At 38.6% G+C, this 23,489-nt stretch overlaps 4 protein-coding genes and 1 pseudogene across 7 annotated transcripts; 1 reads left to right on the top strand and 4 right to left on the bottom strand.

The window, feature by feature from the left end:
* Positions 1-1,191: 1,191 nt before the first annotated feature.
* Positions 1,192-21,605, bottom strand: LOC120569968 (gamma-crystallin M3-like). Of its 4 annotated transcripts, none has more exons than XM_039818189.1 (3): positions 21,553-21,598; positions 1,633-1,875; positions 1,192-1,525 (listed from the first exon to the last, which is right to left on the bottom strand). In XM_039818189.1, exons 1-3 carry the CDS (start codon positions 21,583-21,585, stop codon positions 1,247-1,249), a joined length of 555 nt encoding a protein of 184 aa, XP_039674123.1. In that variant the 5' UTR covers positions 21,586-21,598; the 3' UTR covers positions 1,192-1,246. The 4 variants fall into 4 exon arrangements, with proteins under 4 accessions (XP_039674123.1, XP_039674125.1, XP_039674122.1 ...); XM_039818191.1 differs by lacking the exon at positions 21,553-21,598 and adding an exon at positions 6,307-6,348; XM_039818188.1 differs by lacking the exon at positions 21,553-21,598 and adding an exon at positions 1,985-2,030.
* LOC120569972 (gamma-crystallin M2-like) lies at positions 5,514-6,348 on the bottom strand. The gene is made up of 3 exons (XM_039818193.1): positions 6,307-6,348; positions 5,955-6,197; positions 5,514-5,847 (listed from the first exon to the last, which is right to left on the bottom strand). The coding sequence occupies exons 1-3, from the start codon at positions 6,331-6,333 to the stop codon at positions 5,569-5,571; spliced, it is 549 nt and encodes a 182-aa protein (XP_039674127.1). The 5' UTR covers positions 6,334-6,348; the 3' UTR covers positions 5,514-5,568.
* LOC120569970 (gamma-crystallin M3-like) lies at positions 7,022-7,866 on the top strand. Its single transcript, XM_039818192.1, has 3 exons — positions 7,022-7,077; positions 7,186-7,428; positions 7,533-7,866. The coding sequence occupies exons 1-3, from the start codon at positions 7,045-7,047 to the stop codon at positions 7,809-7,811; spliced, it is 555 nt and encodes a 184-aa protein (XP_039674126.1). The 5' UTR covers positions 7,022-7,044; the 3' UTR covers positions 7,812-7,866.
* LOC120569971 lies at positions 11,669-12,504 on the bottom strand (annotated as a pseudogene).
* Positions 15,346-16,169, bottom strand: LOC120569967 (gamma-crystallin M3-like). Its single transcript, XM_039818187.1, has 3 exons — positions 16,117-16,169; positions 15,787-16,029; positions 15,346-15,679 (listed from the first exon to the last, which is right to left on the bottom strand). The coding sequence occupies exons 1-3, from the start codon at positions 16,147-16,149 to the stop codon at positions 15,401-15,403; spliced, it is 555 nt and encodes a 184-aa protein (XP_039674121.1). The 5' UTR covers positions 16,150-16,169; the 3' UTR covers positions 15,346-15,400.
* Positions 21,606-23,489: the final 1,884 nt, after the last annotated feature.

The raw sequence follows: 23,489 nt of genomic DNA, 5'->3' as shown, positions 1-23,489 counted from the left end.
GACTGCCCATTTCTCCGATGCTCCATTGTTCCGACCACTCAACAACCCGAAAAATTCCCTTTGGTCCTACAGCCCACTAGTCCGACGTCCCTTTGGTGACGAAATTACAAATCCCACTATGGCCACGCCAAGACCCGCCCTACGAAGCAGCTCGATTGGTAGGGGCTAGGCATTTGACCTTGAGTGGTTAAGGTTAGTATAGCCGATAGACATTGGACTAGTGGGCTGTAGGACCAAAGAGAACAGAAAGTCGGAACAATGGAGCGTCGGAGAAATTACATGGCACCGGAGAAGAAGCCATTCAGAAGAAAGCATTAGAGCTAACGCAAATTAGTAGGCAGAACAAAACACTGAACTATAATTGCTGAATTATTCTAACATTTAACCAGAATTTAAGCGAACTGGCTAGCAAAAAGAGACATAACTACTGTAATATTTTGTTTAAGATTAATTTTTGGGCTTTTCTGTCTTTATTTGATAGGACAGCTAATTGAGAAAGAGGGGGAAGACATGCAGGAAATCATCACAGGTCAGATTCAAACCCTGGTCATAAACCTCTCAGTAAATGTGGGCCTGCTTTACCCACTGAGCCAACCTGGCCACACTACAGTAATATTCAACATCTTCAATCTTGCTAGGTTGCATTAACAACACACATTAGCTAACAGTAACTAGCTTAAGTGGCTACAGTTAGCTACATCATGGGTTGACTGCAATGGTACCTCTAATCAGAAGTCTGAAGCGCCTTTCATGTTTCATACAATGTGCAGGTGCTCACTCATGGTTTAAAAGCTATAAATACTTTAGCCACCACTTTTGTAATAAAGGAGTAACTTGCATTTATCAGCTAAATCTGCAAGCAGGTTATTAATTCAAAATGTGCCAACAGTGTAATGAATAAATGTTTTACCTTGCTTTGAAATGTAATTTCATTGTTCAATTTTTAATTATCCATAGCCTATATGTAATGTTTAATAATTGTTATATACCTGAATATTTATCCTTCTTTTGAGATCAATGGTAAGCCTTTGTCTGTTGGGTTTAACAGTGATTCAGATGTTCAAAAGAAACATTTTAGGATAAAAATCAATAAAAAAAATCAAATATACTTAATTTCATAACTCAAATATATTTTTGTATAATACTGCATAATATTTCATAGTGACAGTTGGACAATAAGCTTGACAGAAGTTGAAATAGTGCAGACATGATTTATTTATTGGTATTTCACACATTCAGTGAACATTTAGTTGCAGGAATCAGTGATACGCCTCATGCTCATCCACCTCATGCCACTCATGCCCATGTCCCTGAAGCTCCTGTACTCTCCGGGCCTCATGTACATCATCCTGCCTCTGTAGTTGGGCTGCTCGTACATCAGCCAGTGGCCGTCCATCACGTGGCAGGACTGGCAGTCGTTCATACGGTAACGGTCCATGATGTTGTCACAGTCGTCCATCATCTCGTTACTCTGACCACCGAAGTTCTCCCTCTCATAGATCTTCATCCTGAACTGACCTCTGTGCTGTTTTTTGGAGAGAACAAAAACAAATACATGTCTTAATATCAAGTTTAGTGCTGGTTGTCACCTGTAGTAGAAGAATAGTATCACAGATGCCGTGTTATACCTACCATGGGGATCATACGGCAAGACCTGATGCTTTCCCTCATTCCCATCATGCTCATGTAGTCAGCATACTCGCCCCTCCTCATGAAGTACTGGTTTCCCATGTAGTTGGGACGGTCGTAGACCATGAAGCAGCCGCTCTCCACCCTGCAGGAGTGGCACCTGCTCAGGTAGGAGGTCATGTCAGAGCAGTCGCTCATGCACTCATAGTGGCGACCCTGGAAGTTCCTCTCCTCGTAGAAGATGATCTGGAAATAGTAAATTGAAATGGTTAGAAATTAAGCAGCAAGGTGAATTTAGTGATCTTATTTAGTAAACAATAATTTCTGCTTATTACAAAAACATTTTTTAAAGTACCTTGCCCCTCATGTTCATGCTGGTGTTGGTCATGTTGGCTGTAGATGTGCTGTTGTGTTTAACACTTTCCTTTTATACACGACCAAACGTAAAGAATGAGTGCCCCCTCCCCCTCAGAGAGCCCCCTTACTCAGCAACTTACTATGGAAGCCAACAGAATGTAGAGGCTATATACATTTTTTCAAGGTATTGGGTACCATGACGTCCCAACAAAAAGAGTAGTGTTTTTTGCCTTCTCTCGCCAAATATGACAAATTCCACATGTTTCATGGCAGGAGCAATAGGAGCACATAGCTGTAAACATGGTGATGAGGAATGATGTAGGTGTTGCTAGGTGGAACTGTGAAACAGAGGAAAGGTCTGTCATTTTTCTTTCTTTTATTAGTCTTTTCAAAACACAAAATAGCCAGTATGAAAAGCAGCACTTCAGACACCATTGTTTGTTTACATTCTCGTTTCTGAAAGTTAGTCCCTAACATATTCCTGATGACATCACACAGGTCTTGAAAGATGGCAAGCTATGATTGGTTGGGGGCCAACATGGCATGGCGACACGACAAGCATTTATGACTCTTTATTTTCCTTATCTGACATAGTGACCATTTTAATATACAAAAACATTGTGTAGTCTTAACATAAGAGTTGAAGTAGATGCGAAAAGAAATATTCAGCCAACAAAAGAATAATCAAATGCATTCAAAGACTAGTAAAATACAATGATAAAGATTGACCTCAAATAATTTAATGATAGTAGTATGAATATGCTCAGATTTGTGTCTTGGTATTGAAAATCAACTAGACTTTTTTTATTTTAGTTTGCGTTTGTATGGTTCTGATATTGGAGATATTAGCTACCCCATAATGTACTGGTTAACCTTTTATTATTTCTATATTTCAAACAAATTAAAAGAAATGTAATATTCAAAATGTTCTTGTTTTAACCGTTGCAACTAGTAAATGTTGATCTGTAATTTCATGTGTGTACCACCCCCACTGAATATAGCTTCCAAAAACTGATGGTTTGGGAAGTGTTTGATAAGAATATGTTCCTTTGACATAAAAACAGAAATGTCTACTGGATAATTTAAGAATTACAGCTTTCTATAGTATAGCTAACTATTTTAATTATTCCAAGCGAGAAGCCTTGTTCTTTCCATCAGTTTCAGTATGACAAAGCGCTCTAAATACTTAGATACCAACATGAACCTCAGGCAACATTCGTACAGAGAAGAAGGCAGTCAGAGGCGCGCATCAGAGCTAACGTTTAACAAATTCGCATTACTTAACCGTTGTAGTGTAAACAAAACACTGAACCACAATTGTTGAATTCCTCTAACATTTAACCCAAATTTAAGTAAACTGGCTAGCGAAAAAAGGGCATAAAATAGGGTAATTTTTCATGTCTTGAAGCTTACTTGGTTGCATTATTTTCATCCCTCTATGTATATTTTTCAGTAGTTGTTCTGACATTTTAATTTTTGCTATCTTATTTTATTTAATCTTATTTTTAATCTTATTTATTATTTCTAGTATATTTCTTGTATCTTCTGTATGTGTGTACAGGGCATGAAGTTAACTTTTTTGACCACCAGCCACTTTTTTTTTTGCCTCATAAAAGGTGAAAAACAGGACTTGCTGTGTCTCTATGATCCTGTCCTGTCCTATTCATGGTAGCCTACTCGTGGACATTGCGCACATGCTGTAGTAGGGGGGCCCGCCTTAATAATACTGCATAGGGGTCCGGTGTTGGCTCGTTACGCCACTGCATATAAGAGATGAGAGGACTGACAAAATCTGGAGTAGCCGACGCGCACCACAACGACAAAAAAACAGTGGTGAATGTGGACCATAACACATGAGTTGTTGCAAGAAAGTTGCAACTTTTTTTGTATAGTTCTTAAAAATAAAAAAATAAAAATAAAAAGGAAACTTGTTTTGGGGAGAATAATAATTAGTACTATTAATTAATTACTCTGGGCTGAGATTTTCTAGGAACCTTACCAAAAAGGCTCAGGCTGATGATGTTGGTATAATATGAAAACGGCTGGTGGATTTAAGACACAAAATAATAATTTATTGAATGAATCAAATACGAACATATGTGTCAGTGGCTTGTTGATCTTTACATTGTTAGTTAATGTCCTATCCTGGGCTGGGACTCACATTCATACGGTTTCATATTGGACTTTAACTTATCATTGCACTTCCAATAAAGTAGCTGTCCTCAATTTAGGTCATCCTGTAGGTCTCATCTGCGTTTTTTCCTGCATCCACCGTGTGTGTGTGTGTGTGTGTGTGTGTGTGTGTGTGATTGTGTGTGTGATTGTGTGTGTTTGTGTGTGTGTGCGCGTCAGTCGCGGGGGAAACGGAGTAACAGGCCCGCCCGCTGCAGACAGCTGACAAGATGAAACAGCAGCAGCGTTCAGAGACTTAAGAGTAAAAAATCGTTCCAGCGTACATTGATGTTACAATGTAGCCTATACATGTTGGCAGGACGGTCTGAAAAGTGTTGCACGGTCTTTCGCTGTACGTTTTGTTGGTAATGTGAGATGTTTGAGTCACAGACACGTCTCGTCTTCATAGCATAAACAAGGAAATTAATTTGACCCGTTCTCCCTCCCGCTTGGTCAGTGGCTGCGCGATAGGGAGCCCCGGCTGTCAATCAATGTCTTCCAGTGATGCGGGCCCCTGATTGGACCAGGCCCGTAAGCAACCGCGTACCCTGCTTACCGATAGTTAGGCATTTGAATCACTCAATTCTCATTGGCTACCCGCCAAAGTGGCAGGTAGATTGACAGTGTTACCCGCCAATTGCAAAATTCACCCGCATTTGGCGGGTGTTAATTTCATGCCCTGTGTGTGTATATCCTTGGTTACTTGTAACTTACTGCTATAAAAGAGTAATTTCCCAATTTGAGATTAATAAAGTATATCTATCTATCTACCTATCTATCTATCTATCTATCTATCTATCTATCTATCTATCTATCTATCTATCTATCTATCTATCTATTACAACTTACATTAGCTAGCTTAAGTGGCTACAATTAGCTCCCCCATTGGTTGACTGCAATGGTACCTTTAATCAGATGTATTTTGAAGTTTAAAGCGCCTTTCATTGTTCGTAAGATGTACATGTGCTCACTCATGGTTTAAAACCTGTAAATACTTTAGCCACCACTTTTGTAATAAAGGAGTGACTTGAATTTAAGCAACATCAGCAAGCAGGCAATTAATTCAAAATGTGCCAAACGTGTAATGAATACCTTTTTCCCTTGCTTTGAAAATGTAAAAGCTATATACCTGCATATTAATACTTCTTTCAAGATCAATGGTAAGCATTTGTCTGTTGGGTTTAACAGTAGGCTAAATGAGATTTGAATACATTTTAGGATGAAAATGTTCTTGCTAACAGCTGCTTGCTGTCTAAGTAACAATCATATCTATTTAATTTCCTGACTCATATATATTTTGTTATAATACTGCATAATATTTCATAGTGACAGTTGGACATTAAGAATGACAAAAGTTAAAGTAGTGCATAAATTGTTTATTTAATGACATTTGATACATTCAATAAACATTTAGTAGCCGGAGTCCATGATACGCCTCATGCTCATCCACCTCATGCCACTCATGCCCATGTCCCTGAAGCTCCTGTACTCTCCGGGCCTCATGTACATCATCCTGCCTCTGTAGTTGGGCTGCTCGTACATCAGCCAGTGGCCGTCCATCACGTGGCAGGACTGGCAGTCGTTCATACGGTAACGGTCCATGATGTTGTCACAGTCGTCCATCATCTCGTAACTCTGACCACCGAAGTTCTCCCTCTCATAGATCTTCATCCTGAACTGACCTCTGTGCTGTTTTTTGGAGAGAACAAAAACAAATTAATGTCTTAAAATCAAGTTTAGTGCTGGTTGTCACCTGTAGTAGAACAATAGTATCACAGATGCTGTGTTATACCTACCATGGGGATCATACGGCAAGACCTGATGCAGTCTCTCATTCCCATCATGCTCATGTAGTCAGCATACTCGCCCCTCTTCATGAAGTACTGGCTTCCCATATAGTTGGTGCGGTCGTAGACCATGAAACAGCCGCTCTCCACCCTGCAGGAGTGGCACCTGCTCATGTAGGAGGACATGTCAGAGCAGTCGCTCATGCACTCATAGTGGCGACCCTGGAAGTTCTTCTCCTCGTAGAAGATAATCTGAAAATAGTGAATTGTAATGGTTAGAAATTAAGCAGCAAGGTGAATTTAGTGATCCTATTTTGTAAACAGTAATTTCTGCTTATTACAAAAAGATTTTTAAAAGTACCTTGCCCCTCATGTTCATGTTGGTCATGTTGGCTGTAGATGTGCTGCTGCTCCTGAACTGCCTTCCTACCTGTTTAACCCTTTCCTTTTATACACGACCAAACGTAAAGAATGAGTGCCCCCTCCCCCTCAGAGAGCCCCCTTACTCAGCAACTTACTATGGAAGCCAACAGAAGGTGTTATGTACATTTTTTTCAAGGACTGGGTACTATGACGTCCCGACAAAAAGATAAGTGTTTTTTTTGCCTTTTCTAGCCAAATATGAAAAATTCTATGTGTTTTCTGACGTTGACCAATTGGACCACAGAACTGATGATGTAATACTAAAATTAACATTATTAGTTGATTTTCAATACCAAATCACAAATCGGAGCATATTCATACTACTATCATTACATTATTTGAGATTAATCTTTATCACTTACTGTGTTATATTATTCTTTGAATACATTTCAGTAATTGTATGTTTGCTGAATCATTCAGTTTTCTAATCTACTTCAACTCTTATGTTAAGACTACAGGCAAAAAACACTTATTTTTTTGTCGGGACGTCATAGTACCCAGTCCTTCAAAAGAATTTACATAACCCCTTCTGTTGGCTTCCATAGTAAGTTGCTGAGTAAGGGGGCTCTTTAAGGGGTAGAGGGGCACTCATTCTTTACATTTTGTCGTGTATAAAAGGAAAGGGTTAAACCAGGTAGGAAGGCAGTTCAGGAGCAACAGCACATCTACAGCCAACATGACCAACACCAACATGAACATGAGGGGCAAGGTACTTTTAAAATCTTTTCGTAACAAGCGGAAAATCCTGTTTACTAAATAGGATCACTAAATTCACCTTGCTGCTTAATTTCTAACCATTACAATTCACTATTTTCAGATCATCTTCTACGAGGAGAGGAACTTCCAGGGTCGCCACTATGAGTGCATGAGCGACTGCTCTGACATGACCTCCTACATGAGCAGGTGCCACTCCTGCAGGGTGGAGAGTGGCTGCTTCATGGTCTACGACCGCACCAACTACATGGGAAACCAGTACTTCATGAGGAGGGGCGAGTACGCTGACTACATGAGCATGATGGGAATGAGAGACTGCATCAGGTCTTGCCGTATGATCCCCATGGTAGGTATAACACAGCATCTGTGATACTATTGCTCTACTACAGGTGACAACCAGCACTAAACTTGATATTACATTCGTTTGTTGTTGTTCTCTCCAAAAAACAGCACAGAGGTCAGTTCAGGATGAAGGTCTATGAGAGGGAGAACTTCGGTGGTCAGAGTTACGAGATGATGGACGACTGTGTCAACATCATGGACCGTTACCGTATGAACGACTGCCAGTCCTGCCACGTGATGGACGGCCACTGGCTGATGTACGAGCAGCCCAACTACAGAGGCAGGATGATGTACATGAGGCCCGGAGAGTACAGGAGCTTCAGGGACATGGGCATGAGTGGCATGAAGTGGATGAGCATGAGGCGTATCACTGATTCCTGCAACTAAATGTTGACTGAATGTGTCAAATACCATTAAATAAATAATGTCTGCACTATTTCAACTTCTGTCAAGTTAATTGTCCAACTGTCACTATGAAATATTATGCAGTATTATACAAAAATATATTTGAGTTATAAAATTAAGTATATTTGTAAGCCATTTAAGTGTGGCTAGACGGAACTGTGAAAATGAGGAAAGGTATGTCATTTCTTCCTTTCTTGTACTGTATTCAGCTTTTTAAAACAGAAATTAGGCAGGTATCAAACACACTGCTTCGGACACCATTTTGGTTTACATTCTTGTTTTTGAAAGTTTGTCCCTAGCACATTCCTGATGACACCACGCAAAATCGTGAAAGACGGCAAGTTATGATTGGTTGGGGGCCAACATGAAATGGTAAAACGGCATGAATTTATGATTCTTTAATCACCTAATTCTACACAGTAACCATTTTAATATACAAAAACACTGTCTTAACATAAGAGGTGAAGTAGATTAGAAAACTGAAAGATTCAGCAAACATACAATTAATCAAATGTATTCAAAGAATAATATAATTCAGTATGTGATGAAGATTAATCTCAAGCAATTTAATGATAGTAGTATGAATATGCTCGGATGCGTGATTTGGTATTGAAAATCAACTTACAATGTTAATTTTAGTTTTTGTTGTATGATTCTGAAATTATTGGAGATATTAGCTACCCCATAATGTAGTGTTTAGCCTTATTATTTATATATTTCAAATAAATTAAAATAAATTAAATATTTGAAATGTTCTTTTTTTAACTGTTATAAAGAAAACATAATAAACCGTGACCGCAGACCGTAGTAAATGTTGAATTGTAAGTTCAAATCAATACGTAACACCCCCATTGCATGTAGTTTCCAAGAACTGATGGTTTTTGTGTTTTTTTGTGTTTAAAAAAATCCCCATTGTTCCTTAAATAAATAAACAGAGGAGTCTCCTGGATATTTTAACTGTATTATCATTATAGCTTTTGGCCATCAATTTTAATTATTCCAAACAAAAAGCCTTGTTCTTTCCATCAGTTTAATATGGCAAATAGCTCTTGAATACTTTGACACCCACATGAGCCTCAGGCAACATTCGTACAGAGAAGGAGCCAGCCAGAGGAATCAGAGTTAACGTTAGCAAATTCACAATGCTTCACCGTTGTAAGTGGAACAAAACACAGAACTATAATTGCTGAATTTATCTAACATTTAACCAGAATTTAAGTCTTAATAGGTTGCATTAATAACAAACATTAGTTATCATTAGCGAGCTTAAGTGGCTATGTTAGCTACATAATGGGTTGATTTTAATGGTGACTTCCATATTTCTTACAATGTACACATGGTCACTTAGGGTTTAAAACCTGTAAATATTTCAACCACCACTTTTTAAATATAGAAGTGACTTGCATTTCTGTTTTTTTTTTGGGGACATTTTTGCTCCAATGGATCAATGGAAAGCCTTTGTCTGTTGGGTTTAACAGCAATTCAGATTTGAAACATTTTAGGATAAAAATGTTCTTGCTAACTCCTTTTTTACTTCTATAGCTGGACACTTAGTTGAAAATTTACCAAGAAAACCAGGGTCATATGATGGTGAGGCCATGTCTAAGTATTACTCTAAGCTTGGAGTTGTAGCAGACTCTTTTTGCCTTTCTATGGTTTCACAGGATGAGGTATTAAAGTTATTGAATGAACTTAAGTGTTCGAAGGCAATTGGTCTAGATGAAATACCAGCCTGATTTTTAAAAGATGCTGCAGAATTCATTTCTCCATATCTCACTCATATTTTTAATCTTTCAATTATGTCAGGTAGATTTCCGAAAGATCTGAAGCTTGCTAGGGTTGTTCCGCTATATAAAAAAGGGAACAAATTAGAAGAGGGTAATTATAGACCAATTTCGATTTTGGGAGTCATTTCAAAAGTCTTGGAGAAAATAATACAAGAGCAAATATATAATTACATTAGTAATTTTGATTTGTTTTATGATTTGCAATCTGGTTTTAGAACATCTTATTCTACGGATACCTGTTTATTATATCTAACAGACTATTTAAGAAGAGAGATCGATTTGGGGAGTTAACTTGGGGGCGCATGGTATTGCTAGAACCACAACAACAATAGCATTTAACACCATTAACAACATCAAGTAGGTTATAACAATAAATAGCCGTAGTATAACAGTGCATGCAGTAATTGATCAGATTGACTGAAAGGCAACAAAGAGTTGATATTAACTGCACTCTATCTGAGGCAAGAGAAATAACGTGTGGGGTGCCACAGGGTAGTGTCCTGGGTCCATTGTTGTTTCTCTTGTATATCAACGATATGAAATCTGTTTGCAATTGTAATCTTTTTCTCTATGCGGATGATTCAGCCTTGGTGTTCTCCAATAAGGACATAAAAGTTATTGAGAATCATTTAAGTGATGAGTTACAAAATATAAGGGAATGGCTGATAGAGAACAAACTGTCTTTGCATTTGGGTAAAACTGAATCTATTTTATTTGGTTCTAAAATAAGGTTGAGTAGGACTCCTGAGCTTAAAATTTTTTTGGGTGGTATCCAGATTGAAGCTAAAAATTGTGTTGAATATTTGGGCTGTGATTTAGACAGTTCTGTGAGTGGAGAAAGTATGAGTCAAAAGGTTATCAAAAAAGTGAACCCAAGAATAAAATGTTTCTAAATAAAGAAACTTTAAAAATGTTGGCAAATGCTTTAATTCAGCCACACTTCAATTATGCCTGTACTACATGGTACAGTAGCACACCCAAGAGGATAAAAGTTCAACTTCAAACGGCACAGAATAAATTAGTCAGGTTGATTTTAAATCTCAACTATAGAGATCATATTGGCTCTTCTGAACTTAAGAAATTAAAATGGCTGACAGTTGAAAACAGGGTGAGACAGTTGAAACTAAGATTAATAAGAAAGATTTTGTATAAGAATGAGCCAAGGTATTTGAAAGATTATTTTAAGCTTATTAGAAACTCTCATAGCTACTCAACGAGAGGTAGTGCCACAGACATAGTTCCGTGTAGATTTAAGACCTGTTCTGGGCAAAATACTTTTTTGTACATGGCGGCAATGGAAAGGAACAAACTCCCAGTTGAAATTAAGTTAAGCCAGTCAGATCGTTGTTTTAATCGAGCATGTGGTGAATGGTTGTTAAATGCTAATTAGATTCAATCTTTTATGTAGTCTTAAATGAATATTTATTATTACAGTGTATATATTTGTATTTATTTTGTATTTGGATGTGGTTGAGTGTACATAAGGTACCTTTTAGTCATCTGTAGCTTGCCTGGACATCTTTGTCAGACTATAATGAGGACCACAATGGAAATAAGTTTGTAACTTTCTTGTGTTATCCTCGACAGTTCTGATAAATGTACAATGTCACTGTGTTGGCATCTTGTTATGCATTTATTTCTGTTACTCTCTAATAAATCAAACAAAAATCAAACAAACAAAGCTACATAATGGGTTGATTGTAATGGTGACTTCCATATTTCTTACAATGTACACATGGTCACTTAGGGTTTAAAACCTGTAAATATTTCAACCACCACTTTTTAAATATAGAAGTGACTTGCATTTCTGTTTTTTTTTGGGGACATTTTTGCTCCAATGGATCAATGGGAAGCCTTTGTCTGTTGGGTTTAACAGCAATTCAGATTTGAAACATTTTAGGATAAAAATGTTCTTGCTAATAGCTGCTTGCTGCCTAAAAAAATCAAATATACTTAATTTTATAACTCAAATATAGTTTTGTATAATACTGCATAATATTTCATACTGACAGTTGGAAAATAAACTTGACAGAAGTTGAAATAGTGCAGACATTGTTTTTTTTAATGGTATTTGACACATTCAGTGAACATTTAGTTGTAGGAATCAGTGATACGCCTCATGCTCATCCACCTCATGCCACTCATGCCCATGTCCCTGAAGCTCCTGTACTCTCCCGGGCCTCATGTACATCATCCTGCCTCTGTAGTTGGGCTGCTCGTACATCAGCCAGTGGCCGTCCATCACGTGGCAGGACTGGCAGTCGTTCATACGGTAACGGTCCATGATGTTTTCGCAGTCGTCCATCATCTCGTAACTCTGACCACCGAAGTTCTCCCTCTCATAGATTTTCATCCTGAACTGGCCTCTGTGCTGTTTTTTGGAAAGAACAAAAACAAAACATTTCTTTATATCAAGTTTAGTGCTGGTTGTCACCTGTAGTAGAAGAATAGTATCACGGATGCCGTGTTATACCTACCATGGGGATCATACGGCAAGACCTGATGCTGTCCCTCATTCCCATCATGCTCATGTAGTCAGCATACTCGCCCCTCCTCATGAAGTACTGGTTTCCCATGTAGTTGGGACGGTCGTAGACCATGAAGCAGCCGCTCTCCACCCTGCAGGAGTGGCACCTGCTCATGTAGGAGGTCATGTCAGAGCAGTCGCTCATGCACTCATAGTGGCGACCCTGGAAGTTCCTCTCCTCGTAGAAGATAATCTGAAAATAGTGAATTGTAATGGTTAGAAATTAAGCAGCAAGGTGAATTTAGTGATTCTATTTTGTAAACAGTAATTTATGCTAATTGCAAAAAGATTTTAAAAGTACCTTGCCCCTCATGTTCATGTTGGTGTCGGTCATGTTGGCTGTAGATGTGCTGCTGCTCCTGAACTGCCTTCCTACCTGGTTTAACCCTTTCCTTTTATACACGACAAAACGTAAAGAATGAGTGCCCCCTCCCCCTCAGAGAGCCCCCTTACTCAGCAACTTACTATGGAAGCCAACAGAAGGGGTTATGTCAATTTTTTTCAAGGACTGGGTACTATGATGTCCCGAAAAAAAGACTAGTGTTTTTTGCCTTTTCTCGCCAAATATGAAAAATTCTACGTGTTTTGTGACGTTGTCCAATACGAGCACAGAACTGTAAACATGGTGATGACTGATGGCATTTTTTCTGTAATTTATTCTTTCTTTTATTAGGCTTTTCAAAACACAAATTAGCCAGTATCAAACACACCGCTTCAGACATCATTTTTGTTTACATTCTTGTTTTTGAAAGTTAGTCCCTAGCACGTTTCTAATGATACCACGCAGGTTGTGAAAGACAGCAAGCTATGATTGGTTGGGGGCCAACATGACATGGCAAAACAACATGAATTTATGATTCTTTAATTGCCTAATCTGACACAGTGACCATTTTAATATACAAAAACATTGTTTTAACATAAGAGTTGAAGTAGATTAGAAAATGGATAGATTTAGCAAACATACAATTAATCAAATGTATTCAAAGAATAATTAAATGCAGTAAGTGATGAAGATTAATCTCAAGTAATTTAATGATAGTAGTATGAATATGCTTGGATTTGGAATTTGGTATTGAAAATCAACTAACAATGTTAATTTTAGTTTTTGTCGTATGATTCTGATATTATTGGAGGTATTAGCTATCCCATAATGTAGTGTTTAGCCTTATTATTCATATATTTCAAATAAATTAAAAGATATGTAATATTTGAAATGTTCTTTGTAACTAAAACATAATGAACTGTGACCGCAGTAAATGTTGAACTGTAATTTCAGTTAGGGTTTAAAACCTGTAAATACTTCAACCACCACTTTTGAAATAAAGAAGTGACTTGCATTTTTGTTTTTTGGGGTCTTTTTGCCTGTAATTGATAGGACAGCTGTAGACAGGAAAGGGAGAAGAGAGAGCTGGGACGACTTGCAGCAAAGGGCCGTGGGTTGGAATCCTACCACGGTCACTGTGGTATGGACTAAACCTTGGTAGATGGGGAGCACACCCTACCTACACATCGACTAAAGCATTAAGTAAGGTGGGTAAGTCATCATGCATACGTTGTGTTCAAATCAGAATTTGGGCAGTGATGACCACATTTTTTTGCAGAAAAATTAATCATGATCATGCTTAATAAATCATAATTCATAATGATATGCCCACGTACCTAATGCTTTAGTTGTGTTGGTCATGTATGAGTTCACGAATGACAGACTATGAACACGTCAGCTCCTGATGATTCATGATGACACACAGAGTTCTAGCAGCAAACACATCTCTAGAACAACTGTTAAGAGGAGACTGCACGAATCAGGCCTTCATGATCAAGTAGCTGCTAGGAAACCACTGCTACGGAGAGGCAACAAGCAGAAGAGATTTGTTTGGGCCAAGAAACACAAGGAATGGACATTAGACCAGTGGAAATCTGTGCTTTGGTCTGATGAGTCCAAATTTGAGATCTTTGGTTCCAACCGCCGTGTCTTTGTGCGACGCAGAAAAGGTGAACGGATGGATTCTACATGCCTGGTTCCCACCGTGAAGCATGGAGGAGGAGATGTGATGGTGTGGGGGTGCTTTGCTGATGACACTGTTGGGGATTTATTCAAAATTGAAGGCATACTGAACCAGCATGGCTACCACAGCATCCTGCAGCAACATGCCATCCCATCCGGTTTGCGTTTAGTTGGACCATCATTTATTTTTCAACAGGACAATGACCCCAAACACACCTCCAGGCTGTGTAAGGGCTATTTGACCAAGGAGAGTGATGGAGTGCTGCGCCAGATGACCTGGCCTCCACAGTCACCGGACCTGTACTCTTGCCGTAAAGTGTTACCAGTGTTATTCTAACCAACAACGCACACACACACACACACACACACACACACACACACACACACACACACACACACACACACACACAAATGTAATCTCATTTGATAGAGCAGATCGCTTCCCTATTGGAAACATTCATTCCGTATATTTGTTAGAGGAGTGAATTTGCTAAAGAATCATTTTGTTGGCTTAAAGCCTACTGTGAAATTGCGCACAGGTGTCAGCAAAATTGGCCCGTGTGACGAGTAGCGCCTTCAAGGTGGGAATGGTCATGCGGTTCCTCTCGTCAGTCTGTGTGTTGTTCATGAGCGAAAAGATCCGCTCAACGGGAGCATTTATGCCCGGTTAAAACCCTTTCACTGTCTATGGTTAAAACGAGACAGATGATTAGAGGTATTGCAACAATGTTTACAAATATACATTGTAACGCTGGCTGTACAGATTATGCAGACGCAGACCGGTACGATTGACTGACACACACACACACACACACACACACACATTGTTAAAATCATAGGCTGGATGCTTTATTAGTCTTTTTACATGGGTTTAGTTAATGATCGGCCCATAATAAGACCACGTCGGCTATGTAATACTGACAACCGGGACAATTTCATAGTGGTTGGTGTAAACTGGGACGTTTTAGCGTCCCGACAGGCTTTTGTCGGGACTCGGGACACACAACTCAAAATCGGGACTGTCCCAGTCAAACCAGGACATCTGGTCACCCTAGGTTTAACAGTAATTCAGATTTGAAAGATTTTAGGATAATAATGTTCTTGCTAACAGCTGTTTTATTTTATAACTCAAACATAGTTTTGTATAATACTGCATAATATTTCATAATGACAGTTGGACAATAAACTTGACAGAAGTTGAAATAGTGCAGACATTATTTATTTAATAGTATTTGACACATTCAGTGAACATTTAGTTGTAAGAATCAGTGATACGCCTCATGCTCATCCACCTCATGCCACTCATGCCCATGTCCCTGAAGCTCCTGTACTCTCCGGGCCTCATGTACATCATCCTGCCTCTGTAGTTGGGCTGCTCGTACATCAGCCAGTGGCCGTCCATCACGTGGCAGGACATGCAGTTGTTCATACGGTAACGGTCCATGATGTTGTCGCAGTCGTCCATCATCTCGTAACTCTGACCACCGAAGTTCTCCCTCTCATAGATCTTCATCCTGAACTGACCTCTGTGCTGTTTTTTGGAGAGAACAACAACAAATGAATGTCTTAATATCAAGTTTAGTGGTGGTTGTCACCTGAGGTAGAACAATAGTATCACAGATCCTGTGTTATACCTACCATGGGGATCATACGGCAAGACCTGATGCTGTCCCTCATTCCCATCATGCTCATGTAGTCAGCATACTCGCCCCTCCTCATGAAGTACTGGCTTCCCATGTAGTTGGGACGGTCATAGACCATGAAGCAGCCACTCTCCACCCTGCAGGACTGGCACCTGCTCATGTAGGAGGACATGTCAGAGCAGTCGCTCATGCACTCATAGTGGCGACCCTGGAAGTTATTCTCCTCGTAGAAGATAATCTGAAAATAGTGAATTCAAATGGTTAGAAATTAAGCAGCAAGTTCAACAGTGATTTATGCTAATTGAAAATAGATTTTTAATATTACTTTGCCCCTCATGTCCATGTTGGTGTTGGTCATGTTGGCTGTAGATGTGCTGTTGCTCCTGAACTGCTTTCCTACCTGTTTAACCCTTTCCTTTTATACACAACCAAATGTAAAGAATGAGTGTCCCTCCCCCCCAGAGAGCCCCCTTACTCAGCAACTTACTATGGAAGCCTACAGAAGGGGTTATGTACATTATTTTCAAGGACTCGGTACTATGATGTCCCGAAAAAAAGACTAGTGTTTTTTGCCTTTTCTCGCCAAATATGAAAAATTCTACGTGTTTTGTGACATTGACCAATAGGAGCACAGAACTGTAAACATGTTGATGACTGATGGCATTTTTTCTGTACTTTTCTCTTTTTTTTATTAGGCTTTTCACAACACAAATTAGCCAGTATCAAACACACCGCTTCAGACATCATTTTTGTTTACATTCTTGTTTTTGAAAGTTAGTCCCTAGCACATTTCTGATGATACCACGCAGGTTGTCAAAGACGGCAAGCTATGATTGGTTGGGGGCCAACATGAATTTATGATTCTTTAATTGCCTAATCTGACACAGTGACCATTTTCATATACAAAAACATTGTCTTAACATAAGAGTTGAAGTAGATTAGAAAATGGATAGATTTAGCAAACATACAATTAATCAAATGTATTCAAAGAATAATTAAATGCAGTAAGTGATGAAGATTAATCTCAAGTAATTTAATGATAGTAGTATGAATATGCTTGGATTTGGAATTTGGTATTGAAAATGTGGTATCTTTAGTAGCGATGCTGTGGTGATGTATGGAGAGGAATCCGCTGACACTGTTCTTGATTATAAAGGTTTATTACATCAAATAATTCAGCATCAATTACAGACCCTGCAAAAGATCTGGAGAGGAAAGTTTCCCAATTCTCAAATTAGTCACTCTAAGTTTCTGCTGTTGAAACACTGTATATATATTCCGGCATGGTGTAACATAAGACATAGTAATGTGGGAGGTAAGGGCAAGAATAGAACAAAGCCCATATAAGCCTCTAACAGAGAAATAACAAGAATAGAGCAAAGTTGTAAAACTTCAGATACTACAAAAATCAATTAACAATGTTAATTTTAGTTTTTGTCGTATGATTCTGATATTGGAGGTATTAGCTATCCCATAATGTAAGGCAAGGCAAGGCAAGGCAAGGCAAGGCAAGGCAAGGCAAGGCAGCTTTTTTGTATAGCACATTTCAGCAAAAGTGCTTTACATAAAACATTAAAGAGCAGTTAAAAACAATTTAAACAAATTAAAAACATTAAAAGACAAGAATAAAATTGACAGTGCAGTATAAGAATAAAATTACAGTGCAGTATAAGAAATTAAAGTTAATAGATTATTTAAAGAAAAGCAACATCAAAAAGATAGGTCTTTAGCTTAGATTTAAAAGAACTGAGAGTTGCAGCGGACCTACAGTTTTCTGGGAGTTTGTTCCAAATATGTGGAGCATAAAAACTGAACGCTGCTTCCCCCTGTTTAGTTCTGACTCTGGGGACAACAAGTAGACCTGTCCCAGACGACCTGAGAGGTCTGGGTGGGTCATAGTGTAGTAGCAGATCAGAAATGTATTTTGGCCCTAAACCGTTTAGTGATTTATAAACCAGTAAAAGTATTTTGAAATCAATTCTCTGATGCACTGGAAGCCAGTGTAGAGACTTCAGTACTGGAGTGATGTGATCCACTTTCTTGGTTTTAGTGAGGACTCGGGCAGCAGCGTTCTGAATCAGCTGCAGCTGTCTGATTGATTTTTTGGGGAGACCTGTAAAGACACCATTACAGTAGTCAAGTCTACTGAAGATAAAAGCATAGACAAGTTTTTCCAGATCCTGCTGAGACATAAGTCCTTTAACCCTTGATATATTTTTAAGGTGATAATAGGCTGATTTTTTAATTATGTTAATGTGGCTTTTAAAATTCAGGTCTGAGTCCATGACTACACCAAGATTTCTGGCTTTGTCTGTTCTTTTTAACATTGTCGTTTGAAGCTGAGCGCTGACTTTCAATCGTTCCTCTTTTGCTCCAAAAACAACCACCTCCGTTTTTTCTTCATTTAATTTAAGAAAGTTCTGGCACATCCAATCATTAATCTGTTCAATGCACATATTTAATTGTTGTATTGGGCTATAGTTCCAGTGGAAGCATGTAGATGTTGAACAGAAGAGGCCACAGAACTGAGCCTTGGGGAACTCCGCACGTCATATTTGTATGCTCAGATGTATAATTACCTATTACCTAATTACCTAATGTAGTGTTTAGCCTTATTATTTATATATTTCAAATAAATTTAAATACATTTAATATTGAAATGTTCTTTGTAACTAAAACATAATGAACTGGGACCGCAGTAAATGTTGAAGAAGTGACTTGCATTTTTGTTTTTTGGGGTCTTTTTGCCTGTAATTGATAGGACAGCTGTAGACAGGAAGGGGAGAAGAGAGAGGGGGGATGACTTGCAGCAAAGGGCCACGGGTTGGAATCCTACCACGGCCACTGCGGTAAGGACTAAACCTTGGTAGATGGGGGGCACACCCTACCAGGTGAGCTACCAGGGCACCCAAAAGGAGTGACTTGCATTCATCAGCAACATCTGCAAGCAGGTTATTAATAAGAATGTGCTAACTTTGGAACAAATACATTTTTACCTTGCTTTGAAAATGTAATAGTCTTAATTTGATTTCATTATGCAATTTTTGATCATACATAGCCTGTATGTAATGTTTACTAATTGTTATATACCTAAATATTATTCCTTCTTTAAAGATCAATGGAAAGCCTTTGTCTGTTAGGTTTAACATAGGGTGACCAGATTTCCCAGAACAAAAACCGGGACACTTTGCGTGTGACTGTAGTGGTCGTGCACGTACACGCTTTTTAACGTGAACATGTGCCAGCCCAGGCCATACATAGACACAGACAGATTAGACAAAATGTTGCCAAAAGCACACATATGCCAACTGCTCACAACATAATGGGGTATCTCAGTTAATATTCATGAATTTTCTTGGTATGTAGCCTACATATCTAAGAAATAATATTAAAAGACATTAAGTGAGTTTCGTGTGGGACCAACCTTATTTTTCAGAATTAAAGCATTCTTTTGGAAAATGCACCCACTGAACTTGTGAAAAACTTTGTGAAAAGGTATTTTTCATTGCATGGCACAAAACAAATTATTTGGAACTGCAGCCACAGGCTTGAACTAAAGTTATGGTAACACTTCATGGTAAGGGTACATGAATTATAAATTCATACATGAATTAATTCATGATTTGTGCATTGCTTCATTCCTTTATATCTTATGAATCATCAGGAATTGACATGAGTTCATAGCCTCTCATTCATGACCTCATGCATGAACAACACATTGACTAAAGCATTAGGTAAGGTGGGTACATAATTATGCATACATTGTGTTCAAATCAGAATTTGTGCAGTGATGACCACATTTTTTTGCAGAAAATTAATAATCATGATCATGCTTAATAAATCATAATTCATAATGATGTGCCCACGTACCTAATGCTTTAGTTGTGTTGTTCATGTATGAGTTCACGAATGACAGACTATGAACACGTCAGCTCCTGATGATTCATGGGATGTTAAGGAATGCAGTAATACATAAATCATTAATTACATAAACCATAATAATACATATATCAATTAATTCATGAATGAATTAATGATAATTCATGTACTGTTGCCGCAAAGTGTTACCAGTGTTATTCTAACCAACAACACACACACACACAAATGTAATCTCATTTGATCGAGCAGATTGCTTCCCTATTGGAAACATTCATTCCGTATATTTGTTAGAGGAGTGAATTTGCTCAAGAATCATTTTGTTGGCTGAAAGCCTACTGTGAAATTGCACACAGGTGTCAGCAAAATTGGCCCGTGTGACGAGTAGCGCCTTTAAGATGGGACTGGTCATGCGGTTCCTCTCGTCAGTCCGTGTGTTGTTCATGAGCGAAAAGATCCGCTCAACGGGAGCATTTGTGCCCGGTTAAAACCCTTTCACTGTCTATGGTTAAAACGAGACAGATAAGAAGAGGTATTGCAACAATGTTTACTAATATACATTGTAACGCTGGCTGCACAGATTATGCAGACACAGACTGGTACGATTGACTGACACACACACACACACACACACACACACACACACACACACACACACACACACACACACACACACACACACACGCACACGCACATTGTTAAAATCATAGGCTGGACGCTTTATTAGTCTTTCTACATGGGTTTAGTTAATGATTGGCCCATAATAAGACCACGTCAGCTATGTAATCACTGACAACCGGGACAATTTCATAGTGGTTGGTGTAAACCGGAATATTTTAGCGTCCCGACAGGCTTTTGTCGGGACTCGGGACACGCAACTCAAAATCGGGACTGTCCTGGTCAAACCGGGACATCTGGTCACCCTAGGTTTAACAGTAATTCAGATTTGAAAGATTTTAGGATAAAAATGTTCTTGCTAACAGCTGTTTGCCTAAAAAAATCTAATCTACATAATTTTATAACTCAAATATAGTTTTGTATAATACTACATAATATTTCATACTGACAGTTGGACAATAAACTTGACAGAAGTTGAAATAGTGCAGACATTATTTATTCAATAGTATTTGACACATTCAGTGAACATTTAGTTGTAGGAATCAGTGATACGCCTCATGCTCATCCACCTCATGCCACTCATGCCCATGTCCCTGAAGCTCCTGTACTCTCCGGGCCTCATGTACATCATCCTGCCTCTGTAGTTGGGCTGCTCGTACATCAGCCAGTGGCCGTCCATCACGTGGCAGGACATGCAGTCGTTCATACGGTAACGGTCCATGATGTTGTCGCAGTCGTCCATCATCTCGTAACTCTGACCACCGAAGTTCTCCCTCTCATAGATCTTCATCCTGAACTGACCTCTGTGCTGTTTTTTGGAGAGAACAAAAACAAATACATGTCTTAATATCAAGTTTATTGCTGGTTGTCACCTGTAGTAGAATAATAGTATCACGGATGCCGTGTTATACCTACCATAGGGATCATACGGCAAGACCTGATGCAGTCTCTCATTCCCATCATGCTCATGTAGTCAGCATACTCGCCCCTCCTCATGAAGTACTGGCTTCCCATGTAGTTGGTGCGGTCGTAGACCATGAAACAGCCGCTCTCCACCCTGCAGGAGTGGCACCTGCTCATGTAGGAGGACATGTCAGAGCAGTCGCTCATGCACTCATAGTGGCGACCCTGGAAGTTCCTCTCCTCGTAGAAGATAATCTGAAAATAGTGAATTGAAATGGTTAGAAATTAAGCAGCAAGGTGAATTTAAAGATCCTATTTTGTAAACAGCAATTTATGTTAATTCCAAAAAGATTTTTAAAAGTACCTTGCCCCTCATGTTCATGTTGGTGTTGGTCATGTTGGCTGTAGATGTGCTGTTGCTCCTGAACTGCCTTCCTACCTGGTTTAACCCTTTCCTTTTATACACGACCAAACGTAAAGAATGAGTGCCCCCTCCCCCTCAGAGAGCCCCCTTACTCAGCAACTTACTATGGAAGCCAACAGAAGGGGTTATGTGAATTTTTTTCAAGGACTGGGTACTATGACATTCCGACAAAAAGAGAAGTGTTTTTTGCCTTTTCTTGCCAAATATGAAAAATTCTACGTGTTTCGTGACGTTGAGCAATAGGAGCACAGAACTGTAAACATGTTGCTGACTGATGTAAGTTTTTCTTTCTTTTATTAGGCTTTTCAAAACACAAATTAGCCAGTATCAAACATACCGCTTCAGACATAATTTTTGTTTACATTCTTGTTTTTTTATAAAGTTAGTCCCTAGCACATTCCTGATGACACCACGCAGGTCGTGAAAGACGGCAAGCTATGATTGGTTGGGGGCCAACATGACATGGCAAAACAACATGAATTTATGATTCTTTAATTGCCTCATCTGACAAAGTGACCATTTTAATATACAAAAACATTGTCTTAACATAAGAGGTGAAGTAGATTAGAAAATGGAAAGATTCAGCAAACATACAATTAATCAAATGTATTCAAAGAATAATAAAATGCAGTATGTGATGAAGATTAATATCAAGCAATTTAATGATAGTAGTATGAATATGCTCGGATTTGGAATTTGGTATTGAAAATCAAAAAAACAATGTTAATTTTAGTTTTTGTTGTACAATTCTGATATTATTGGAGGTATTAGCTATCCCATAATGTAGTGTTTAGCCTTATTATTCATATATTTCAAATCAATTAAAATAAATTAAATATTTGAAATGTTCTTTGTAATTAAAACATAATGACCTGTGAGTGTAGTAAATGTTGAACTGTAATTTCATGTACTGTATGTAACACCCCCATTGCATGTACTTTCCAAGAACTGATGGTTTCAGGGTTGTTTTGTTTTGATAAAAAAATCCCCAGTGTTCCTTCATTAAATAAACAGAAGAGTCTCCTGGATATTTTAACTGTATTATCTTTATAGGTTTTGGCCATCGATTGTAATTATTCCAAACAAAAAGCCTTGTTCTTTCCATCAGTTTAATATGGCAACTAGCTCTTGAATACTTTGACACCCACATGAGCCTCAGGCAACATTCGTACAGAGACGGAGCCAGTCAGAGGAATCAGAGTTAACGTTAACAAATTCACAATGCTTCACCGTTGTAAGCGGAACAAAACACAGAACTATAATTGCTGAATTTATCTAGCATTTAACCAGAATTTAAGTGAACTGGCCAGCAAAAAGATGCATAGCTAACATAATATTTAATGTCTTAAATCTTACTAGGTTGCATTAACAACAAACATTAGTTATCATTAGCTAACTTAAGTGGCTATGTTAGCTACATCATGTGTTGATTACAATGGTGACTTCCATGTTTCGTACAATGTACACATGGTCACTTATGGTTTAAAACCTGTAAATATTTCAACCACCACTTTTTAAATATAGAAGTGACTTGCATTTTTGTTTTTTTGGGGCCTTTTGCCTTTAATTGATAGGACAGCTGTAGACAGGAAAGGGGGAAGAGAGAGGGGGGGATGACTTTCAGCAAAGGACCGCGGGTTGGAATCGTACCACGGCCACTTCAGCAAGGACTAAGCCTTGGTAAATGGGGGGCACACTCAACAAGGTGAGCTATCAGGGCACCCAAAAGGAGTGACTTGCATTCATCAGCAATATCTGCAAGCAGGTTATTAATTAAGAATGTGCTAACTTTGGAACAAATAAATATTTACCTTCCTTTGAAATTTGAAATATTTTTCATTGCATGGCACTAAATGAATGATTTGGAACTGCAGCCA

The sequence above is a fragment of the Perca fluviatilis genome, chromosome 12, assembly GCF_010015445.1.
Source record: "Perca fluviatilis chromosome 12, GENO_Pfluv_1.0, whole genome shotgun sequence".
NCBI classification, from domain to species: domain Eukaryota; kingdom Metazoa; phylum Chordata; class Actinopteri; order Perciformes; family Percidae; genus Perca; species Perca fluviatilis.
This window is presented reverse-complemented; position numbering and strand designations above follow the sequence as displayed.